Source organism: Paramormyrops kingsleyae, chromosome 9 (genome assembly GCF_048594095.1).
Source record: "Paramormyrops kingsleyae isolate MSU_618 chromosome 9, PKINGS_0.4, whole genome shotgun sequence".
Classification (NCBI taxonomy): Eukaryota; Metazoa; Chordata; class Actinopteri; order Osteoglossiformes; family Mormyridae; genus Paramormyrops; species Paramormyrops kingsleyae.
In genome coordinates this window covers 23,937,904-23,961,625 of record NC_132805.1, presented here as the reverse complement: position 1 = coordinate 23,961,625, position 23,722 = coordinate 23,937,904, and the positions used below count along the sequence as shown (strand labels likewise).

Genomic DNA, 23,722 nt, shown 5'->3' with positions numbered 1-23,722 from the left:
TCAATTTACATTGTGAAAAAATATGTAGAAAACAAGTACTTTCATGCTAGAAAACTGACCAAAAAAACATTTAAAAGTGTGCCAAAGATTTTTGCTCCATAGAAATTTTAATCTATGTATTGGGTATTCGGATGTAATGGTACTGGTGGTATGCATGACACTCCCTGGAACAAAATTATATATAAGAAATAAGCTTCGGCAGTGCTTTAACTTACTCTCAAATATATAAATCCTTTTATCAAAGTTTCCAATGTGCAATACTTTACAGGCACCATTTTCTACAATTTCAACCACACACAGAAATGAACTGAAGGGGGGCGATGGGGGGAAGAGAAGGACAAAACAAAACAGGTTTGGAGTATGAGGGAGACTTTATTTTGCGCCTGGGGGGTATGACAAGACCTGGCAGGAACATTTGGAGCAAAAAGCTTTGGCTTATCTGCCCGTTACATTTTCCAGTTAAACAAGCTGCACTTCCACGTGACAAGGTAAACTAAAAATAACACAGGAAGAAAAAGTCCAACTGTCTCCAATATTCATCTTGAGGTCACAAAAAGAAAAAAACACTACTGGTCCACGACGACAATTTGATAGCTACTGTCCCCAAAATTCTCTGATCATTAAAAATATATAGCACTGTAAACCGAACCAGCCATATTGGTTCCAGCGTCCAACATATCACTGTGAAAGGTGTAAATTTGTATGTTTCATGAAGCTTTGGAACACATGGCTTGCACCATATGCAGTCTGCTCACCTTGGTCTACAAACAAAATGAACAAGTGAAAAAGCCTTTGTGCTGATGTGTGTATGTTTATATTGCATAAAACACCTTCCATGACGCTTTCAGAGAAGAATGACAAGCCCACAATGCTTCATCCTAGAAAACAATCTTTTCATTATGACAAAAGTCTGGATAAAGTCTGTGGTTATAAGAAATTCAGAGCTGCCCAATAACTGTGATGAAGACGACGACTACACCTCTTCCACATCATCTCATTCTGCTACATGTTTGGGAGTTCTCTAGGTACCATATGCTCATCTTCCATACGGAAAGTGAAACCAGACTCAGGCAAATAGTATGCTGCACTATACTGATGCCACAAGTGGGAAGGATGCAAGCCAAGGCGATGTCGCCTCATGCCAAACTGCTAGGTTCTCTGTGAATGTGGAAGTGTCTACAGGAAGGATTAAGGCACTTAGTGTGTGTGTGTGTGTGTGTGTGTGTGTGTGTGTGTGAGTGTGAGCGTGCGTGTGAGTGCGTGTGCAAGACAAACTGCAAATCCTGAAAGCCAAATGAAGGGGATTCAGTGTTAATCTGGCCCGGAATGCAGCAGGGTTTTCTAAGCTTTTGGAAAAATCACTGACACATATCTAGCTGCCTTTCTTATTGGACATGTTTACATCACACTATTAGGGCGGGTCGGTTTATTTCACTTCTTAAAGCACAGCAATCGCACATACAGCCCACGCAGCTTTGGTTATGTATTGCAATAGTAAATTCCAATATGTGCTGATGGCACAGCAAAACAATGTGACCGCAGAGAGACTCTCTCCAGGAAGTTAACTTGGCTGGAAGGGAATGATGTTCACTTGGAGGGATTTTTTAGTTTGGACACAAAATAGCACAACAGACAATTCTGCTGGCAATTTGATCAGAATGAAAGGAAAGCTTTGACCAGTTGGGGGTGGTGGGACAAAAAAAAGAAAAAAAGTCTGATGTCTTTGTGCAGAAGCAGATTTTGTGCAAAAGCCAGGTATGTCCTATTCCCCTAGAAAAGGAAACAGAAATTAGTTAAAGCATTTAAAAAAATAAAAACTTTGTTGCATCAAACATTTTATTTTTATTTTTATAGTAAATGTCGGCAAATGAAGGAAATTTTTAAAAACTTTGAAAGCCGCCTCGTCATATTTTAGCAGAAAAAAATATTTAGTGCATGAGGAGCTAGAAGCTTCAGCTTGCAGAAGCAGTGAGCAATATTCAGCACTCAACGGAAGCAACATGCCACAGCAACATGCCATAGAAGGGCTGTCTCGTACCGGTGGGGCCATGCAGCTCTCAGGGTTTGTTGCCAGCCTCGCCAGCCCCTTCCTCTCCCTCGCGGTCTGGGTTGGCAGAGTGGAACTCAGCCACGTAGAGGCTTTTGTCGATGCTGCTGGGAATGGGCTTGATGTCAGTCACTAGCTGGTCCTCGATACTTTTCAGGTTGAAGCGGTCCTCGGATGTAATCAGGTTGATGGCGAGGCCCAGGTGACCAAATCTCCCTGAAGGAGGGCCACAATTAGTCACAAACAAGAAAGGTAAAGTCTTAAACTTTTGCACCATAGTCATTGTCAAAACTACAGTGATTTTATGACCTGACATTTCAAATGTCATATTATTAACACTTATGTATTACTTGTCTCATTAAATTGGTCGTACATATACACAGCACTGTCCAACTGCTATATGTTACATGTTGCTGTGTTGTTTGTATGCGCCAAATACTACGTAATGCATTATCAACTGGCATTGCTAACAATGGCTAACAAGGAACCTGGCTAGTATTGGTATTACTAAATGGGTTTCTGACTTGTTATACTGCAATATAGTTAACTCTGTTGTGACGGCATTCCCAGCTCTGACTTCCAACCTCCAAGGTCAACGGAACAAAGTCATTATTTCACCTTAGCCGAATGCTCCAGTAGTACAAAACTCAGAATTTCGATTAAAATTTAGGTGACTGAATGAACCAAGACTACAATAGGTACTTTCACATAGCAGAGCTGGTCCCTGGCCACAAATTCCTGGGCTGTCTCGACTGGGGACTGTCGAAGCTCCTAGCTACTTTTGTGGCACTTTCACACTGCGCAACAGGAACAGTTACTTTGATGCTAAATAAGTATGGAAGTTGTAAAATGCTCAGAGGTTAAGCTTCATACATAAAGTGAATGGGCTAAGCTTCTGTGCCTGTGATCAGACCATAACCGGTTCAAGCCCAGCCTTGGCTCATCTGCAGGCCCTTAACCTCCCGCTCCATTAGCGCCGCAACCGGTGGCCAGCCCCTTCTCATGAACAGAGAGCAAGTTGGGAGAGGTGTAAAGAGAATTTCCCAACCGGGATCAATGGTTTATCAATTAAAAACTACACCGACACTCCAAAACAATGGAGAATGAGCAAGTTGTTTTGTTATATTATTTGTTAATTACCGGGGGGGGGGGGGGGGGGGTGATTGAGATCAAAACTGGGACACTGCCTTATATTTATATTTTATTCATATGATCTGTGACATGTTTATATTTCATTATTAAATCTGGCCATCAGATCGATCTCCAGAGAATAACAAACAATGTAACGTTATCCCATTAATAAGTACTGGCAAGTTTCACTGCTGGCACCAACAACATTACAGAAAAGTATAGGTTATGGATCGAATTTTCCAATGTAGAAATATGGAGACAAGCAAAAAATGTATTTGTTAAATGTAACTGAAGTACAATAATAATTCCATCTGATTAATGTTTGATCCACTAATTATATCACTTTTCCTGAGCTTCCATGTAACTTTCAAGTTAGCTGTGGTACTTGTGGTCAAACAATCAGCAAGCTATAGCTGCAAGTGCCTCCCCAGTACTATGTGTTTGAATGAAACCTAGTCTGGAGAAGGTACCAAAAAAAGGGTTCTGGAATTGCCTCCGAGGAACTACAATCGGGCCCAGCTCCTACAGTGAGAATGTGACAAAAGTTGCTAGTTCTGGAGAAAGTTTTTGGTTCCAGAAAAAAAGTTCTGTGGTATGACAGCACCCCTTAAATGTTAACACCTAAAATAAGACACAAGCAAAAAACCAGACTAGTTTATGTTCCCTGTTCAAAAAAAAACTGAAGGATCATAAAACAAGAAAATCTAACATGATCAAGAGAATAGAAATTAGACTGCTGTATCATTCTGACACAGGAGCTGCTGGAATACCACTATGCTTGACAGCCCCCCTGCAGCCACCTTACCTGATCTGCCAATACGATGAAGGTAAGTTTCAGCATTTTTTGGGAAGTCAAAATTGATGACAACATTCACAGCCTGGATGTCAATTCCTCTGGTGAAAAGATCTGGTTTGTGGAAAGACAGATAAAGCATAAATCCACTGCCATGACAGACTTCAAGTTACAGTTATATCAGAAAGAAAACAAGTCTGGCAGCAAAAAGCATTTCATCCCTTAACAGAAGTTATGTTCCAGTGATCCACTGCGGCTTCATGGCAAATGCAAATATGGGTAACATTTCTCTTTCTTTAGTCCAGCATACTGGTCAAATACTGCATGAACATTACATTTACACAATTTATATAACATATAAACCTTCATTTTAAATAATTTAATATAAATTAATATTAATATAAATTATAGCTTAAACCAAAGCCATTAAAATCTTTGTCAACATTCAACTGTGAACTGAGAAAGATGGCCAAGTGTGACTTTACATACAATTTGCAGCTACCACTAAAATTATGCCCGTGTAAAAGCAAAGTTATAATTACAACAGACTAAAATTACATTTTATTTTGGAGCTACACTGACAAACATGAGCCAACAAAAGTAACTAATAGGCAGAAAAAGCAACATGACACCCACCTGTGCAGACCAGGTTCCTGCACAGCCCATTTCTGAAGTCATGGAACACACGGTTCCTGTACTCCTGCAGATCCCATGGGGAGTACAGTCAGTCAGTCGGTCAATTGGTTCATTTGCCATTTGCACAAGTACAGGTAATTCCTATGCTTCTCTTCACCTACCCAATCATATTCTCCATGAGATACATAGACACATACAGTTGAGAGCAAGCTTGGGCTCACAGCACAGGGTCAGCCAGCATGCAGGACCCCTGGAGCTGGAGCTTAAGGGCTTTTCTCAAGGGCACGTGGCTACTCAAAACGGTCGACCTTGTAATCATAGGATTAGCCCACAGAGCCACTCACCGGTGAATTCTTATACCCACCACGCTCGCAGTCTGATGGCCGCAAAACTAACCTGCATCATCTTGGCATGGATGTAGAAGCAGGAGTAACCCAGCTGGGTGATCTTCTTGGCCAGCAGCTCCACTCTTTGAGTGGAGTTGCAGAAAATGATGGACTGGTTTATTTGCAGCTGTGGGGTGCAGAAGTCAGCAATTGTTAGAGGTGGATGAAAGCTGTATTCTAACTCCCAGTGTTTGAATTCCTGAGTAAAGGAGCCATAAATAATAACCTTATCAAGTATTGTTTGGTGTGAACATCAAGTAAGATGTTTGGTTTGAGTCGCATTGAAGCGCAGCAAAAATATATCAGAAATAGTACAAGCGACACCGTACATTCATAAGAGCCACTCAACTCTGCTCAGTTGGTAAGTAAACTAGGGCTGGGATGATTATTTGATGTAATCGATGTTGATTATAAAAATGCGTCAACATGGAATTTTACTGTCGACAAATTGTGTAAAACTATGTAAATGTTTTCTAACTGCAATGCAAGTGATAAGCTAAACATATTGTAAGGGAAAGTACTTTATCCCCTCGGGAGCAATTCATTTTAAGAATTGCACAAAAAAAGTCTGCTAATAACTGAACTTTACTGTACACCTAATGATCTCTTCGTCACTTAAGAGCTACAATATTTTATTTATTGGATCTGTGGCATGTTTTCTTTTACAATACAAAGTTATTCTGCTAATAAGCGGGCTAGTTGTTTCACTGCTCGCACTTAAAACTATATTAATTATATATTGAATTACGATATAGTTTTGTCTAATATTGCCGGGGCCAGCAGTGCTGCACTATTTTGTAAGACATGCACTGGCCAATCATGTAGCACTTCTCTCATAATTATTAATGAGACATTTCCTACCACCCTGCAAAAAGGAAATTTGCCGCTCCCCCCCCCCTCCCCAACGCATGAGGCAACATGGCTGCGTTTCAGCAGTTTTATATTTTCTGTTTGTTTATTCTGTCATGTAAGAGTGAGACAAATTATCGTTTACGACTACTCTTACACACTGTAGCCTAAATTGTTCCTTGCTCACTGAAGTAAGCTTAACTATAAGCTACCTTTGCTAGTGTTTGTTAACATGTTTCCCTAGTTATGAAATCATTCCATGTTTTAGCATCTATTTCAACATTAAAGTCAAATTGGAGTACTGAAATAAGTAAAGACTATTGCAGTGATTATTAACTTCAGTCTAACAGAAATCCTATTGAATTTCTTAAGATTTGCCTTTTTTGTTAATAATGCTCTAATATTTAAGAAATGTTTTCATAAATTGAAATGTTAATGAGAATTTCAGATTTGCCTGTGTGGGGGAGAGTGTGAATTGTTGTATTAAATGACTAACTTGAAAATAATTTATCAATAAATTTATCATCAGATCAATTGAAAAATTAGTTGTTAATTAGTTGAATAATCGAAATAATAATAATAATAATAACAACAGCTAGATTAATCATTTAAAGAATAATCGTTTGGGACAGCAATAAATAAAGTAAACTATTAAGGGAACAGCCCATTACACATTGCTTTCATTTACTTTTAAATGTCTGTTATTACAAAGCATAATGTATGGTACTGCAAAAAAATACTATATATGATATAAATAGGAAACTGTGTAGTGGTTAGGTAAAAGACCTCAATCATGTTGAAAATGGTACTTTTAAGAAACGTATATTTCTGATGTTTCTTTGATTAACCTGGAACAAACTCATTTTCCCCATAAGAAATAATGGAAATATCTTCCTGCTATTCATATTCAAGCTGTTTCCAGTAATAAATTCCAGCCAGATAATGGGGTATAAGTGTACAGGAGAACACGCAGGTATTCCTCACCCTGGAGAAGAGTGTGTTGAGACAGTGCACTTTCTGCCTCTCAGTCACATACGCATAGTACTGGGTGATGCCCTTCAGAGTCAGCTCATCCATCAGGTTAATCTCATAGGGTTTCTGCAGGTGCTTTGCCTACAGAGGAGTGGACAAACAGATGGACAAAGAGTTAAACAGACTACATAGGCCAGAATTCCCAGTAACAAAACATAGCCCATAATACTTCTCACTCACACAGAACATGTTATTCCTGTTCAGGCAAAAATGGGGGAATCGATAAGCTTTTCAGGAAAAGGGTGACAGAGTCAGATAGATTACTGATGCTTAACACAATTAGAGTTTAAAACAGAATCGGGGGCCGATTCCAAACCAGGAAGATTAGTACAAAATATAACACAGTGTTGTTACCATGAATTTCTGGACACTGATGGGAAAGGTCGCAGAGTACAGCAGGATCTGCCGGTTCTTGGACAAGAAGCCAATGATGTCCTCGATTAGTACCACAAAATCTTGCGACAGCAATTTGTCCGCCTAAAAAAAGGGTGTCGGTAGTCAGAAAACAAAGCCTATCCTGGCAGCATGCACACAAATCCCAGCATAAGAGATAATCTGTCCTGATTTTGGAGGACAAGTTTCCCCCCAGATGCCTGTATCATTAAATCTCACTCCCAACGCAATTTCTGCTCACAGCAGAAACATCTCTAGTAAGATGCTCACTGAGAATATGAAAGTATTTTTTCCCTGACATTTTTCCACTTATATAGGTCAATGGTTTCCTTTATGGTTTCCTACAACTTTCATGCCTGAAATTAAAACATCAAGAGACAGCACTAATGCATGGATGGAACTGCCCACTGCTCTCAGGATGCAAAACTGGAGATTCACACATGATTCATCCACTACTTTGAAAAGGCGTAACAGGTACATAAAAGTGCAGTTCTCTTAACCTGATATATTTGAATACTTCAAAATATGTCAGACATTTAAAAAGGTTAAATGTAGGGCTGGGAATCCATTAAGAATTAAAATGCACCATTTTCTGTGATCAATCTCTTAATTACACCTAATATTAAAACTTATAATCATATGTATTTATACATTGGATGGCCAAATTAATGTAGAATGTAGAACGCAGGTCATTTTCATAAACTCATTATCAAAATATATTGATTTTGGCTTATTTTTAAAATTAGTTTGAAGACAAACTGAAATTATACAATGTCATCGTTAAAACATTCAATTTTGCCTCAGGCAATTAGTTTTTTTTGTGTAAAAATATTTCATCAATCAACAAAATTAACAAAAGAAACTGAAGAAACATACAAATTGTTTATTGTGGGCTACCTTAAAAATTGAAAAATTTAAAAAGTTTATGTATTTTTGTGTTACTAATTTTTGGCTAGCTATGTGAGGAAAATCATCAAATCAGAGCAATAAATGACAATGAATATAACTAAAAAGGCTAGGTAATTGCTCTACACAAAAAACAAACCCTGTATTTCACCATCACAATTTTTATTCTGAAGAATTCTCAAGTTCATGAGAGTGACCCATATTTTAATATTTCTTCAATGATTTAACTTGTTATATACAGATAATTCTTTTCCAATAAAAACACTACAAGTACATGCTGAATTTTAGTGCTTTCAAAAAGGCCTGATGAACAGAATGTGATAGGACAGGACATTGTACTACAAATAGGGATGTTAAACTTTTTTTAAAATCACACACCTTGGCAATTAATAGAGTACACCAAAAGTTTGGACACACCAAGCTGCCTACAAAGGAGGGTGATAGAGTGTCGCATCAGATGGTTTTTGAGGAGTCTGACCAGACAGTTAAGGAAAAGCTGCAAATGAATGCTTAGCATATGGGGGACCTCCTTCGGGACAGCTGGAAAAGCATCCCAGGAAGCCACCTCACGAAACTGCCATAGAGGAGACAGTAGGGTCAGCCAGTCCTTGGAAAAATTGGGGTTCAAAGGCCCAATGGTGACATCACTCTGCCGACCCAGGGATTTGAACCGGCATATTTTCTGAGTACCCCTCCCAAACAAGTTAATAATAATAATTTAAAAAAAAACTTTAGTCAGTGCATAATAATTTTATAGTTGTTATTTGTTTATAATCGTTCTTAAATGTAGAGGATTGCACAAATTAGAGCTGGGCAATATGACCAAAAATTTATATCACGGTATTTTTCAAAGTTATATCGATTTCACGGTATACAATGGTATTTTATTTTATTTATTTTTTTTAACTATGACTGAGCGTTTACCACATTTTACAGGACACATTTTTGTTTTACGTTTTTGCATTGTTCCCACATTAACCGTATTATTTTATTAGCCATTGCGCCTATCCACTAACCTTAATGATAACTAGGGCTGCAACGTACAACTATTTTCATAGTCAAATAGTCATCGACTATTAAAACGATTAGTCGACTAATCTGATTATAAATTGCATAATTATAAAATGGCTCCTATTTAGCTACCAGCTTTTACATTTAGCATGAGGTTATTGTTCGACTTGAATGCCGCAAAAAACACATGTAAAATGGGAAAGAGCTGTCGTGGGATTGATTGTGCAAATAGATTTAACACGAAATAGAAGCTATCTTTTTAGAGATTTCTCAAAAACTAAATAAGTACGTATAGGACGTAGATTGGTCACACATGGCTGATACCCGATCTGTCAAATAGGTCTGGATTGGCGCCGATACCGATCCGAATTTCTGATACAATCTTTGTTATAATCAGGGCTGCATATAACTGGTACGCAAGTACACATTCACCTTTAAAAGCGATACGTGCGGCAATCCATTGCTGTGACAGTGCAAATGTGTACGTATTTTATGTGCATTTGCGCTGATATGACAAGAAATTATCATGCATTTTAACCTGTATATGCTAATTCCTACTTCATTTGCGGTATAGAGGTTAAGATGCACGGTAATTTCTTGTCATATCAGCTATTTATATAGCCTATGATTACAAATAAAAACTAATTTTAAAGCAGGCTGAAAAATCCCAAGATCCCGACCCAAAATACGGGAAATTTAGAGCAGCTTCCCACTGCCATTCCTCTGTTAACAGCAAGAAAACGGACTTCAAAACTGCTGTTATTTATTTATTTTTAATGAAGCATAAGCTCTCACAGCACTTGCGACATCGGAGCCACTCTCCTGAATCTTGAGCTTTGGAGTTTTGGCTTCTTTATCTATTTAAGCAAATGGGTTTTCTCCACTGTTTTCTGACCTTTGTTAGCTACTATTAGTGAATGAGACACACCACTGACTTCCAAACATAAATACGCTCTATTCCAATCTTTTTTGAAAATGTAAAATATACTACTACTAGCCTAATATTATGCCCTATTATTATTATTATTATTATTATTATTATTGGATACGCCAGGCAACAAGAAGCCCATGCCATTCACCCTTTTGCAGATCTCGTCTTTGTTTTGGGACATTAAAAGCCTTTGAGACTGATGTGGCACTAAATGCTGGGGAATTATTTTCTCCTTACTATGAAGTTTGGCATCTTAAACATGCGTCGGGAAATAGCTTGCAGCCTGTAGGCTACTCCGCAGCCGTCAATGTTTAAGTGAACTGCCAAAACCATGATGTTTATTTTTAGGAAGAATAATTAAATCGTAATTAAACAAAAGAAATACAGCCTTTCCAGCCTTCCCATTTTTTCCTTCGGATCTACATAAATCTCATTATTAACCTTTAGTGCACTCAGTTGACAGAAATCCGTCATAGCAACGGAAAACCTTAATCCATGTGTCCCAGACTTTAGAGCGTTTAATACAAGATGATGCCTGATTTGTGGCCGCCATTCTTCTACCTGTCGCTGAATGCTATTGCGCAAGAGCGAATCTCACCAGTGTGGTGTATTGGTGCAGTCTATTGGAAAGCGGTAGTATTGCACAGGTAGAAAGGAAGGAAAACGTGTCACTCCATTTAAAAATACATCTGACGACAATTATCGACAATCAAATTCGTCAGCGACTATTTTTATTGTTGATTTTTGTCGACAATGTTGAAAAATCGTTGCACCCCTAATGATAACATATGGCTAATGTGCTTAAAGATAAAAGGCTAATGTTAAGGTGTGCACCGGCCAAGTAAAAATTTTTGATAAGTGTTTAATATTTCAGTGTTGCTGGAAAATGAGCTTTAATATGCGTCGCCAAGTTTGACATGCTACTTGACTTCGTCGCCACAACTTTGTAGCACTGTTTGCATAGAGGCTTATCGACATCCTTAGCCTTTCCATGCTCGTCGGCAAAATACTTCTGAACGGCACTTTTGCGTTTTGTTTTTTTCACTAAAGCAGCTTGCGTAGGGCCTTCAACTGCAGCATATGCCATGTTTGCCCAACTCGGTATGTGTGTGTTAACCAGCGTGAATGCATTCAGCGGTTATTGAGAGGAGGGTAGGGGCTGCGCGAGTGTGTGCATGCACGTGCGCCTGCACTGCAGTGATGCTGTGTGAATTGTGGTGAAAGCTGCACTGTTGGTATCAATAATGGTGAAAATCAGATACTAATCGATATTAAAAATTAGTATCTGAGAATCGATTTTTTGACAACCCCAGTGTCTCATTATTTTCAACTCCAGCGTTGGCTATATCTTCAGTTTCTGATCTTTCGCGGTACATTTTTAGCGGTGCAGCAGTGAAAAAGGTCCCCCCCCTTAAACAGTTTCCAGCTGTGCCACTTTCCGAACGTTGTGCAGGCTATTTAAACCAGTATTGTGGCATAAGAAAAATTCATATCCTAACAATAATAAAAACCGGTTTTCGGTATGAACTGGTATACCGCCCAACACTAGTACAAATAAACTTCTATGGGCAGATGTATTCAAACTTGACTGGTACATAAACATCAAAGCACTAGGGGTGGCACGGTTCACAAAACCCACGGTTCGGTTTGTATCACGGTTTTAGGGTCACGGTTTTCGGTTCTGTACGGTTCTTGTTATTTTTTCTTTTAATCTTTAACACTCCAGAAATGTACTTCAGCATATGATATATAGCTTAATTATCCACAATTTAGGATACAGTATTAAAAAAGTTATATCATGTAATCATGCATAAACTGAATTTGACTTGACTTAAAGCAAACGTGAAAAAAATTGTATTAATTATATTGAATGTTCTTGAGTAATCGATAAAATCAGTTTCTGTGTATGTACAAGACAAGACATCAATCTGTAATAGTGCAAAATATGTCCAGTTGATATGTCTAGTATGATCATCTGGCAATAGCCTGTAGGTCAGTGTGGTCAGACACTGTGCAATAAACAGAATTTTTAGGAACATGGCAAATGTTCACATTGCAGCATGGAAGCAGGCTCACTGTTACAACGCTGACTGGGGAAGCAGAGGCGAGGAGACCTAGGATTGGGGGAATGCGGGGTTTAATGAGCAAAAGGAACACAGACGAGCGGTAAAGCAGAATTACAATATAATGACCGGACTGGAGAAAGAAACAGAAATGCGGACTAAATACAATGGAGTAATGACAAATTTGACAACAATCGGGAACAGCTGGTAAACACGGGGAATCCACACAGGGTTAACGAGGGGGCGTGCCACACGGAAGGAGCGGACGATCGAGGCATGACACTCACTGGAGTGCTTTGTCACAGATAACTTAATTTTCTTTAACAAAGTGCCTAACCGCACATTAAATAAAGTCACACAACAAAAGGCGTACAACAGTGTTCAGATGTTGTGCTATCGGTTGGCTGAAATTTAAACGTTTTCTTCAGAGACAGGGTGGAAACGCCGAAAACACGAGCTAAACGCAGCAAACGAAAGGCTACCAGAAATTACTTAGCTGGCTGAACTTTTACCGGAACTACGTCACACCGCTCTGTGCATATAGCCTATTCTTTCGCGCGAAAGGGAAACACACTGATGTCACATACGGGGCACGAGGCTACATTGCGCATGTCATGAACCGTCGAACCATGCGACGCATGCATGCTCCGAACCGAGACAAGCGGACCGAACGGTACGGTTTTTTTTCATGAACCGTGCCATTCCTACAAAACACAGGTACTAAACACTAATTAACCCAGATCAAGTAATCAACCTAAAATCTTGAATCTATTTGGCAAATGGCTCTAAAAAGAGAAGTCTAAATCATTTAATGTGCACTTCATAAGGTGAAACATCTTATGATTTTAAGACATAAGCCTTCAATCCTATGAATGCCTCATCTGATAATTTTTTTTTAAATGAAACAAAATCAGGTAACATCAGCTTCATATAAGACGCTAACTGAATGTTTTGATTTTTGCTCGGAGTTATGTGCAACATTGCGACCTAAATTTTCACATTGTTTACAACCAGAAAGTAATACTATAGATCTCTATTACAAGCTGTGCGCATATTCTCCTCCCATTTGGGTAACAAAACATTGCTTGCGTTAACATGATCAAAGAAATAATGCATCATGATTTTTAAATTAACAACGCGTCAATGTGATAAATTTCCCAGCCTTACTGAAAAGATGATTTTCTTTATCAAGAAATAAGTAGTCAAACTTGGTTCTGCTAGACCACACTGCATGCAGATTTAAGGTCTCCCAACCTCCAGTCAATTAGCCTAGCTAGTACAATAACCTGTTAAGATAAGAAAGCTAACATGACAGACCATTAATAAGCAGAAATAAATTATATACTTGTTTATTTATTCGCTTTGGTAAATACTAGGGCTGTGTGATATGACCAAAATCTCACATATATAAAGTTGTCATTTCATATTCCAATAAAGATACATATCTCAATATAGCACTTTTTTGTAAATTCAATTAATAGTTTATATAAAATGACCAGATGGAAAGGCATTTCTCACTACATTTTTAATTACAGTGGTACCTCAGTTCTCAAACTCATTAGAACTCGAATTTCTTAAAAGTCGAACCAACCAGTTCGAAAAAAAATTACCTAGAGATCGATCTGAATCTCAGAATTCAAACCGTGAATGCCGACCTAAGATAACTTGTACGGGCGGGAAATGAGTCATGTGGCTCGTCTCTCAATGGAAAGAAAGGCTGCTCAGTCTCAGCCTTGCATTAGCTGTGATAGCTGTGCATGTTTACACTAACTGAATACATATATTTGGACAGTAAAAATACATTTAGACAAGACAGTAACAGTAATTATTATTATATAATAAAATACATTTTAAAATATAGATTTCTTATTCATTGTTTTAATATTAATAATAAACCATTAATACGTTCAATTATAATAATACTGTTGTGCGGAGCAGGGACGGAACAGAGACAAAGGCGCAGATGTCAGGGTATCGGGGAATATGGAGTTTAATTACAGGTAAGGCAGACAAAACGCAGACGGACAATACAATGACCGGACTGGGGAAACAAACTGAAACGTAGACGAAATACAGAGGACTAATGACAACAACCAGAAACAGCTGATCACACGGGGATTCCACACGGGGTTAATGAGGGGGCGTGGCACACGGAAGTATTGGACGATCGGGGTAGGACACATTGTTTGGATACATTTATTTTCTTACTTTACAAATAACTTGTAACTTTTTGATAAATGTGCTTAGATGTGTTTAGTACAGTATATGCTCTTCTTGTTTTATCCGGTTCATTTTGTGTTTAAATGCTATCTCTTATGGGGAAAATTCGATCACAACTCGAACTTCTTAGGATTCGATCCGGAGTTCTGAACGGATTAAATTTGAGTTCTGAGGTACCACTGTATATGCTCGACAAATAAAAGGCAGATGTAATTATTTTTCTCCTTTAATTTACAATTTTCAATTAAGCATGTAACAAAATATAAAATGGTAATGTATAAAATATTAAAGGGTAAATAGGAAACGTTTTTCAAATTACTAGTGTTTGAAATGTGGGGACCAAATTTGCGGAATAATTTGTAAAGTACGGTCTGTACTACCTGCCTGATATGTACCTCACACGTCTGTACACGTGCAGCATTACACTTTACGGCATATTTTACAATGTCTGATTTGTACCACTTTGGCTACATTCACACCGCCAGCCACATCGTTCAATTCCGTTTTTTTGCTCAGATCGGATTTGTCTATCTTGACAGTTCACATTCATAACTACAAGTGACCTGTATCTGACTGTAATGTGAACGCATCGGTCCTCCGAAACGTTACACATGCGCACACTGATACGTTTTTATACGGGTCAACTGCGTCACCAACAACAAAAAACGTCATATCTGTGGGACGACTAATGGCATTAAAAATGGAGGCGTTAGTAGCTCACGCATGTATTGCACTTTTCTCTGGTGGACAACAAACAGTGAATCAGCGGTACATGAGCAGGTCGAAAAGGAGAAAAAGTCAGGCGGCTAGCTTTTTCTGTTTTCGCAGTTATTGCTGGAACGTGAGAGATGTGTGGGTACGAGAAAGGAGCCAGCAATGGTGGGACCGTGATGTGGATGGATAGACAGATGAGCAGTTTGTAGAGAACTTCAGAATGTCGAGGGCTACATTTGAGTACCTCTGTCAGCGCATGCGTATAAGCAAAAAGCCACACGAATTCCGATCTGAGCGTTCAGGTAGCATGGCCGGGAATCGGATACGTATGAGACTTAGTACCACATATGAAAGTGACACAAATCTGATTTGAAAAGATCAGATTTGCGTGTCCACACAGCCCTGAAAAGATCAGATCTGTGTCACATTAAGGCAAAAAATCTGATTTGAGTCACTTCAGCATGGCTTATCGAGCAGAGGTTTACTGAACGCCAGCACAACAGCCAATCACCTACAAATTGTAATTTTGCCCATCCTCCCTTAAAGAAGCAATGGGTGCGTTCGACTTGGGCTTAGGTCTGTCTGCAGCTGACGCGACGTGGAGCGAGATCTGCCGGCAGCTGCAGGGGTGGAGTATAAACTGACTGCAGCCAAGTCAGACAACTTCTACTCCTCATAGTCTGCAAGACCTGACTGCAATGGCAGCACTGCCAGAAGGGTGTAGATAAATCTATACAAATATCACCTGCATGCACATTACTTGTTTTACAATAACCAACTCCTGATAAACTATTAGCAGTGAATTAAACTATTGTGTATGGTGGCTCGGTGTAAAAGGATAGCTGCCAGGAAAAAGATCAAATGCATGTATTTCAAGGATTCAAAGTTTTTATTGTCATGTACAGAGTACAATGCAATCTTTACTTGAATGCCTTCTTCACATAATGGACAATTAAACAAATAAAGCATCACAACATTACAGTAACTAACAATAAATAAACCACTAACTTACGTGTACTGTTAGAGCATTTATGTAATTTATTTAAACTTTATTTTACCAGGTAAATGAACTGAAAACCAGTTCTCACTGCTTTACGGGAGAAATAGCAGATAACGCATTGGAACTTCGTGGGATACAAACGTCATGCGTGTGACTAAAATCTTCAGCCAATAAGGGCAAAGTTGTGTCGTCACAGAGGCGGTTCCTGTTTGTGCTACACGGTCGGTCTCAAGTCGTCTTGCTCTCGCAAGGATTTTGTACCATGTGACATGGTGATGCGTGGTGACGTTTTGCGCCGCCGGACAAAAAAATCTAACTATGATTTTCATTTTTTTGAATATGTGTTATTTGTTCGGTTTAGATACTTTTCAACCACAGAATTTTAAAGTTTTTAAGAGACCAAGAATAGAGGAAGATACTTGTTGCAGTCAGTTCTCTCCTGCTTTATTTTATGTTTGCCCTTTAACATATTTGCAATGTTATACAGTTTTGCACATTGTTACATTATTATATGGTTTTGTTCATTTGAGCTATGTTTCTTTGAATACTTGAAAATCAATAACCTTTTATAATTTTAAGGGAATTTTGTATGTAAACAGTAAAATTTGTTGGAAAATAAGTATTTGTTTACCAATATTGTTTATTTCAATGTATTCATTCTATTTGTCAGAATTGGGTTATTTTTATTATTTTGATTATTACATTATTACATGGAACAGCATTGGAAAACTATAAAATTGATAATTATCGATATCGGTCAATACAGGAAAAATTGTGATCATTTTTTTTGCCATATCGCCCAGCTCTAACTGCAACGAACGCAAAATACACCAAATTTCATATTTCAGTTCAGAGAGATCCAAAGCTATAAGTATACTAAAATACCATGGGGCTGGATAGCAGGAATTTCACCTGAAGCTGATATAAATTAGTATTTCAGATATGGGATATTTTGGTTAGTGTTGATCCAAAAACTGGAAAAACACTTGAAATGAACACTTAAAATGACAAGCAAAAACTGATTTTTTCAGTCAGCGGAATCATTAACACTCATTCTCACTAAACAGTAAAGTGACCACTGTAATCTACTAAAAATAAGGTTTGCTGTAAAATGACAGAACAAATGGATCAGTCCATGCCAGAAAAGGTAATGCTTGAAAAGGCTGCACATGCACAGCTGTGAGGTACAAATCAGGCAAGTGGGATGGATCAGGTATTGGCACCCCCGTTGTCGAAATGATGTAAAATATTGCCATAAAGAGTGTTATTTGCAACACAATGAAATAAATAACTGAGCACAGACCTAGTAAATACTATTTTCTTATTGGTCCAGAGATGTCACGTGGGTGTTGATTATTTCCATGTAACAGCTAGTTCTGGCAGTCTGACGTTTCAATTGTTTTAATGTTTTACTAACATGTTGACATAAAAACCTAAGCAACTAACTCATAAATCAGTCACTATCTGCATAATTTTCCTTGATTTCCAAACACACGCACCTGTCTGTTGACAGATTCTGTGGTATCTTAATAGACTTGCTGCTTCCAATGAGTAGCCTAACAGGACACTATATTTTTAAGAGCACACTGGAAAATTATTAAATTCTAACTGAAAATTTAATTTTAATTAATTAAAAGCATGGTATTAGCCGGATAAACCACTTCGTGGTGTGCAACTACACAAAACAAATCAACTCAAACTTGGTTATGGACAGCATTACACCAAATTGTAATTGATTATTTTCATATGGTTAACCGCACACCACGCACACTTATATTAAGTGGCCAACAATATTCAATCAGCATATCACTGACATCTTTAACTAACTAGAATGAACTTAGGGAACCATTAAAAAGGACTATCAATACAGAAATACAAAAATTATGATTTTTAAAGCATTACAGAAAATGCACAAAAAGATTTGTGGAAAAGTTTTTGATTAGGATGTAGTACAGTAAAAACATGGGAAAATTATATAGCAAAAGCTGCTTATCCTTATATCTCACAAAGATCCACCTTCTCTATAAACAATTTCAGCCTTCAAGACTGACTTCCCTTGTCACTGCAATTCTCTTTTTGGGATAACATGTCTACTGAGCATTTGTGTTTCTCACACAGATAAACCCTAAATCATAACCACAAGACAAACAACATGCATACAAAGTCATGTGAAAGGAGGAATTATGAGAAATGTAAATGCAAAACCACTCTACGTCTCCCAAAACAAATCACCATTGGGAATTCAATCAATTTTGCTTTACTGCTCAGCCTAACCAACACAGTAGCAAGCAAAATTAGCATATCCACAACAGCATAATATACAGCCTATTTTCAGATTTGCTGGGGAAAACTTCAACAGCCCAACAGAGCCTTCAAAATATCATCTCACCTCATCCATCACCATCATCTGGACTCTGTCCACTTTGGCCACCCCCTTCTTGATCAGGTCCAGGATCCTACCTGGGGTGGCTATCACCACATGAACTGGCAAGAGAGACAAGGTCAGAAAACTAAATCTGGAAATTAATTCCAGTAAGAAAGACAACTATAAATTCATTAATCAATGCAGTAGCAACATATTAAGTTAAACTGTATGTGATGTGCCACTAAACTGAGCATGCACATAAAGGACCACCTGTGTAAAACTATGCAATTCAAATCAGGTGCCCCAACTACTCAATCTGAACAAATTTTGCAGTAACACAGACTTGAAGAGAATGCCATCTTAGGTTATTAAACATTAATAAATCACAAGTACAAATATGCACATTCCCACATACACAGATATATTATCATACAGGTGTGTGTGTGTGTGTGTGTATATATATATATTTTTTTTCTTTCTTTTTTCCAAATAAGAAGCAGATAACAGCAAGAATTATACAAGGTAAAGAAGTGATTTAGTCAAGGAGTCTGTCAAATACCCAAGCCAAAACCTACCGGTTTCATCGAGCCTCATGATATCATCCCTAAGGTTGGTGCCCCCTGTGGTGGCCATGATTTTGACCCCTCCCAGGTGCTTGCTAATCTGGATGCTGATCTGGCTGACTTGCAGGGCCAGCTCTCGGGTGGGCACCATCACCAGAGCTGAAGGAGGAGGCCAGGGTTAGGCACAACTGTTCCCTGAAGGGCACATGCTGTGCTGACGGCCGGGGAGGTGGAGCGTGTGTGATTACCAAGGGCTCTGTCCATATGTCAGTGCCTTGTACACAAGCCTTCTGGAAGTACAGCGTGTGCAGTAACCAGACACGTGAAGAGTGAATATCCACATGTAAATATTACTGCATGCTTGAAGTGCAAGCTTAACCTTCTTGTCTTTTATCATAAAGGTTGGTTGAAAGCATGTACATGTAAAACGGGAGGGGATGACTGGCTCACCCTGTATGTAGTCTTTCTTTAGGTCAACCCTCTCTAGGAGAGGAATGAGGTAGGCGCCACTCTTGCCCGTGCCATTTTTGGCCCGGGCCAGTATGTCTCTGCCAGACAAAGCAATGGGAATGCTCTCCTCCTAAGAAAGACAGAGACCACAATCAGGTTGCATGTCTCAAGTCAGGCAGAGTATGGGTACATTTTGTAGTATGCTTAAATATCACAGTTCTCGAAGCAACTGAGGAAAGCAACCAGCCTACCTGAATGGGGGAAGGCTTCTCCCATCCCATCTCAAAGATGCCCATCAGTAGCTCCCGCTTCAGACAGTAATCCTCAAACTCATTTCCCTTTGTTGCTGTCACATCCTGGTGGTGGTGGTGGTGGGGGGGGGGGGGGGGGGTACATCAGTATTGATGGGACATAGCAGCAGCAAAAACCTTTAGCAGAATTTACAGCAGTCATGTCCATCTAAGCAAGAATGTCAGCCTTTTCCACCTTTACATGCACCTGTACCGAACTGTGCACTCTCAAAGAAGCATAATGTTGATTGGGTGGTAGCAGAAGCACGCTGACTTACAGATGTTTTAACACGCAGGTCTTTCGGGGGAAGCTGCAGGCACTTCTTCCAATCATCACCAAACCTTAAACAAGTTTAGCAACATTTAAGGTGGGGGGAAAGGGATTGGACAACCAAGACAGAAGGACAACTGAACAAAGTCGATGAATGTTATACATGACAACATACTTGATGCCACTGCCAGACTGCGGGACACTAGCTCCTTTCTGAGGTGCACTGGAGGTCTTCCCTGGCTGAGAGCCAACAGCTAGGGGTCCTGAAGAAACAGGGGCAGGTTTGGGCTGCCCCCTCATCTGCCCGTTTTGCTTGTTCAATCCCATGACCACAGTGGCTGGATTTTCTGTTCTTGCAGTTGCCATTGCCAAGAAAGCTCCGGATTTGTTCAAATCACAAGCTCGTCTTCAAAATGCTCCTTCACTTATCACTTAACAGTTTAAAGATGCAAGACTGACAACTGTTCTTTTGAGATTTTATAACTTATTTTTGTACTTATATAATTCTATATACACACATTAACTCTTCAAAATAAAGAGCATCTGCCGTACAAAAGTTTATATACACAAATACTCTTCCATATGAAGAGAAGTAAGCATTTATGAGAATAAATAAGTTACATACACGCACACAGTATAGAAAATTATATGTAAACGTGTATCATGAAATACAAGTTCTGGGTAAGAACAGCTAAGGCAATTTCAACAGACCAAAGTCTTCCAGAGTTTTGTGGTGTTTCAGTTCAAAAGTCTGTTTTTTCTTGTGTTTTTTCCTCCCACTGGGCCTACTCGCGAACTCTTAGATGTTCTCTGTTTATAATCTTGCACTTAATGGCCCTCAAATTCACATAAGATGTTTAGTCTTATCCTTCTTGCTTTGTAGGTATGTCACCAATAGTATTCCTGATGAAAACAGAAAATTGCAGCAAATGCACCAATGGGGCTTTTAGTCCGAAATGAAATATGGTGTAGAGTTTCTGTAGGGTTCTTTCACAGTGTTTGGCTCTTGCTTTCTGCCTCAGCTAAAAAGGTGGCTACTCTGTGTCCTGTAGGAGAGGTGGTCTCAGCTTCTGGGCTCCTCTGCGAAACAAGCCAGCGTCCCGGTTCTCAGACCTGTCAGGATGTGGAGCATTGTCAGGGCATTATTAACACATGAACTGTAGAGAGACCATGCATGAACAGCTTTAAAGTCCACTCGTGTAAAAATGACCGGATCATTTACCTTTAAAACACTACTTGTTTTCCCTTAACATACATATTAGACATAGTATGCAATGCAATACAAATATCACAGAGAATACTTTAAACTTTAGAAAACGTTACATATAACCCGTTACTTAAAATACACACATAAATACGCAACAATATTCCCACATAAAGTGCACGAAGATTTTTGCCCCAACCCCAAAGACACCTGTAGGTACTCATCTACGGGACTTTCAGCTGTTATTTCCATAAAGATGTATTCTTGTATCGCACTGTGTTAGCAATGCCTTTAGTTAAAAGCGAATTGTACACAGACCCCTTGTTTATTGCAGGAAAAGAGCAGCATGTATCTGCTGATCGTAGCTAATTCTCCGGCTCCCACTGGGCACACAGCCCGCGTCCCCGACAACCAGATCCTGGGAGTTTCAGCTAAACGTCCGTGCCTGATAATTACGACATTAATAAGAGGATTCCGATTTTAAATGCGAATCGCATGCCAAATTTAAATTAAGTATATCAAAACATCGCAATGTGTACGGTGTTCACGGTTTGGGCAGCGTCGTTCAATTAAGCTAACGGAAACAATACCAACTCTTCACCTTACTACAGTTATTAACTCTAAAAGCTAAATATATGTTTGTAAATACTGTTAATTCGCCTGAAACTAGAACAGACCGTAGCAATGACCGATTTGCAAACAATTAGACCGCCAGCGACTTTTTTCTCACTGAGCTTGAATTACAAACATAAAAAACCGATGTCAAGCAGGATAAAAAAAAACCCACGGCACGACACCATAGGACAGCACACGCTGCAATTTACAAACACTCTCTCTGTTAAGCCAATAATACGCCGCGCTAAGTTTTGCTGGCAGACTAGACGCGTAACACTAGTTTGTGCCGCCGGTAACAAAATGGGTGAGTTGGTCTTTAAGAGGTCTTTTTAAAATTCAGACGGGCCATTTACACGGAGCCCCGCGGTAACGGCGGGCCGGCGCGAGAGGGGGACCAGTCACACGCTATGCTTCAAACGTTCAAAAAAGTCCTGCACGAGCCGGAGAAAGATGAGCCGCGTGCAGCCGACTCGGGCGCGCTGGCGCACAAGCGAGCTGTCAGCCACCGACACGCGCCCAACTTCAACCTATAAGTCGGAGCAACTTTTCGTCAACGAATTGGAGGACGACAACAAAGCGGCAAATCTGTGCTAACGATCCGGCTACCGGGAGCGGACGAGTGCTCGGATTACTATACACAACTGATTACAAATTTTTAAATACAAATACTCGCGAGCCCCGAAAATCAAATATCGGCGACAATGCTCATACTGCTTGAAACAATAACTCATCTACTGAAAGTGCTGTTTTAACTATAGTGGGTAGCTAGCTGGCTAGCTAAGGTTTACGAACACACATTTCGCTGTTGTTGGCATGATCGGACTCTTTAGTTTGTTATACCTTCTTAATCAAGTGAAAAGAGCACGTAGAATCAACTACCTTTTCCTGGTGATGGGGTTTTCTTTAGTCGTTTAAAACAGACTCTTTCATTTGCTCTATTGAAACATTTGATCTCTCGGGAAATTCACTACGATCAAGTCGTCTTTCTCTATTGTTGTCTCTTCTATGTGAAATTTGGAAATTCAACATGGCCGTCCTCTTTCTCTCTCGTTCGCTGTTTTTTTGCGCTGAAGCCGAAGCATGACGTTACAAAGGCGCCGGTACACGGTGCCGGATGGGTAATGTAGTTCTCTAACTAAAGAACCCGTCAGTTATTGTCATACGTCTAACGCTCTAATATATTGCATTAAAATATTAAACAATATTTTTTTAATCAAATTTGTTGAATTCTCCATTTTCTCATGAGATTATGCTATGTAACTGAATACTGTATGTTAGACTGACTTTTATATGAATATGATTATTAATCCATCTGTCGATTTTCTGTAGTGTAGCAGCATATCCAATACTGTGTCGCGGGGGATATTTATTAATTCATTTAAAAATATATGTACAATTATACAAAAACGGAAACAGAAAAAATGAACACGGGAATTGTACATCATGAACTCACAAAATAGCTGCGGAAATTTAGTTACCACCTCAAAAGTGTTTGATTGTTCCTCGTTTAGTTGTTTGCGTTAGCTCATCGGCATTAAGTTGCTAGAATAGACAGCGGTACCGCTAGACATTTTGGACCCCATGAAAGCCTATCATATTGGGTCCTCAGCCTAGACCAATATTAAAATTATAATGTTCCAACCTCTGGAAACTAATTCAAACTTAGAAGACTGGATCTGTGAGGTATTTTACTCAAGATTTAAGATTTGTCTTGCTGCAAATAGGAATCTAAAATTTAGTATAGACCGATGTGCATTTGTGTTGTCATTCAGAAGAAAAAGCAAAATAAAAATTTGAAAACCATGCGATGTGATATCTGACAGCACTCACACAATTAAAATCAATTGTGCAA

The 23,722-nt window shown here is 39.0% G+C and overlaps 1 protein-coding gene across 4 annotated transcripts; it reads right to left on the bottom strand.

The window, feature by feature from the left end:
• Positions 1-352: 352 nt before the first annotated feature.
• On the bottom strand, positions 353-22,933 carry ddx61 (DEAD (Asp-Glu-Ala-Asp) box helicase 61). Of its 4 annotated transcripts, none has more exons than XM_023833223.2 (14): positions 22,711-22,933; positions 20,227-21,164; positions 20,059-20,122; positions 19,742-19,846; positions 19,491-19,620; positions 19,053-19,199; positions 18,502-18,596; positions 7,229-7,351; positions 6,827-6,955; positions 5,004-5,120; positions 4,608-4,671; positions 3,984-4,085; positions 2,039-2,263; positions 353-1,770 (listed from the first exon to the last, which is right to left on the bottom strand). In XM_023833223.2, the coding sequence occupies exons 2-13, from the start codon at positions 20,415-20,417 to the stop codon at positions 2,058-2,060; spliced, it is 1,473 nt and encodes a 490-aa protein (XP_023688991.1). In that variant the 5' UTR covers positions 20,418-21,164; positions 22,711-22,933; the 3' UTR covers positions 353-1,770; positions 2,039-2,057. The 4 variants fall into 4 exon arrangements, with proteins under 4 accessions (XP_023688991.1, XP_023688989.1, XP_023688990.1 ...); XM_023833221.2 differs by having other exon boundaries at positions 22,750-22,933; XM_023833222.2 differs by lacking the exon at positions 22,711-22,933 and adding an exon at positions 21,466-22,649.
• Positions 22,934-23,722: the final 789 nt, after the last annotated feature.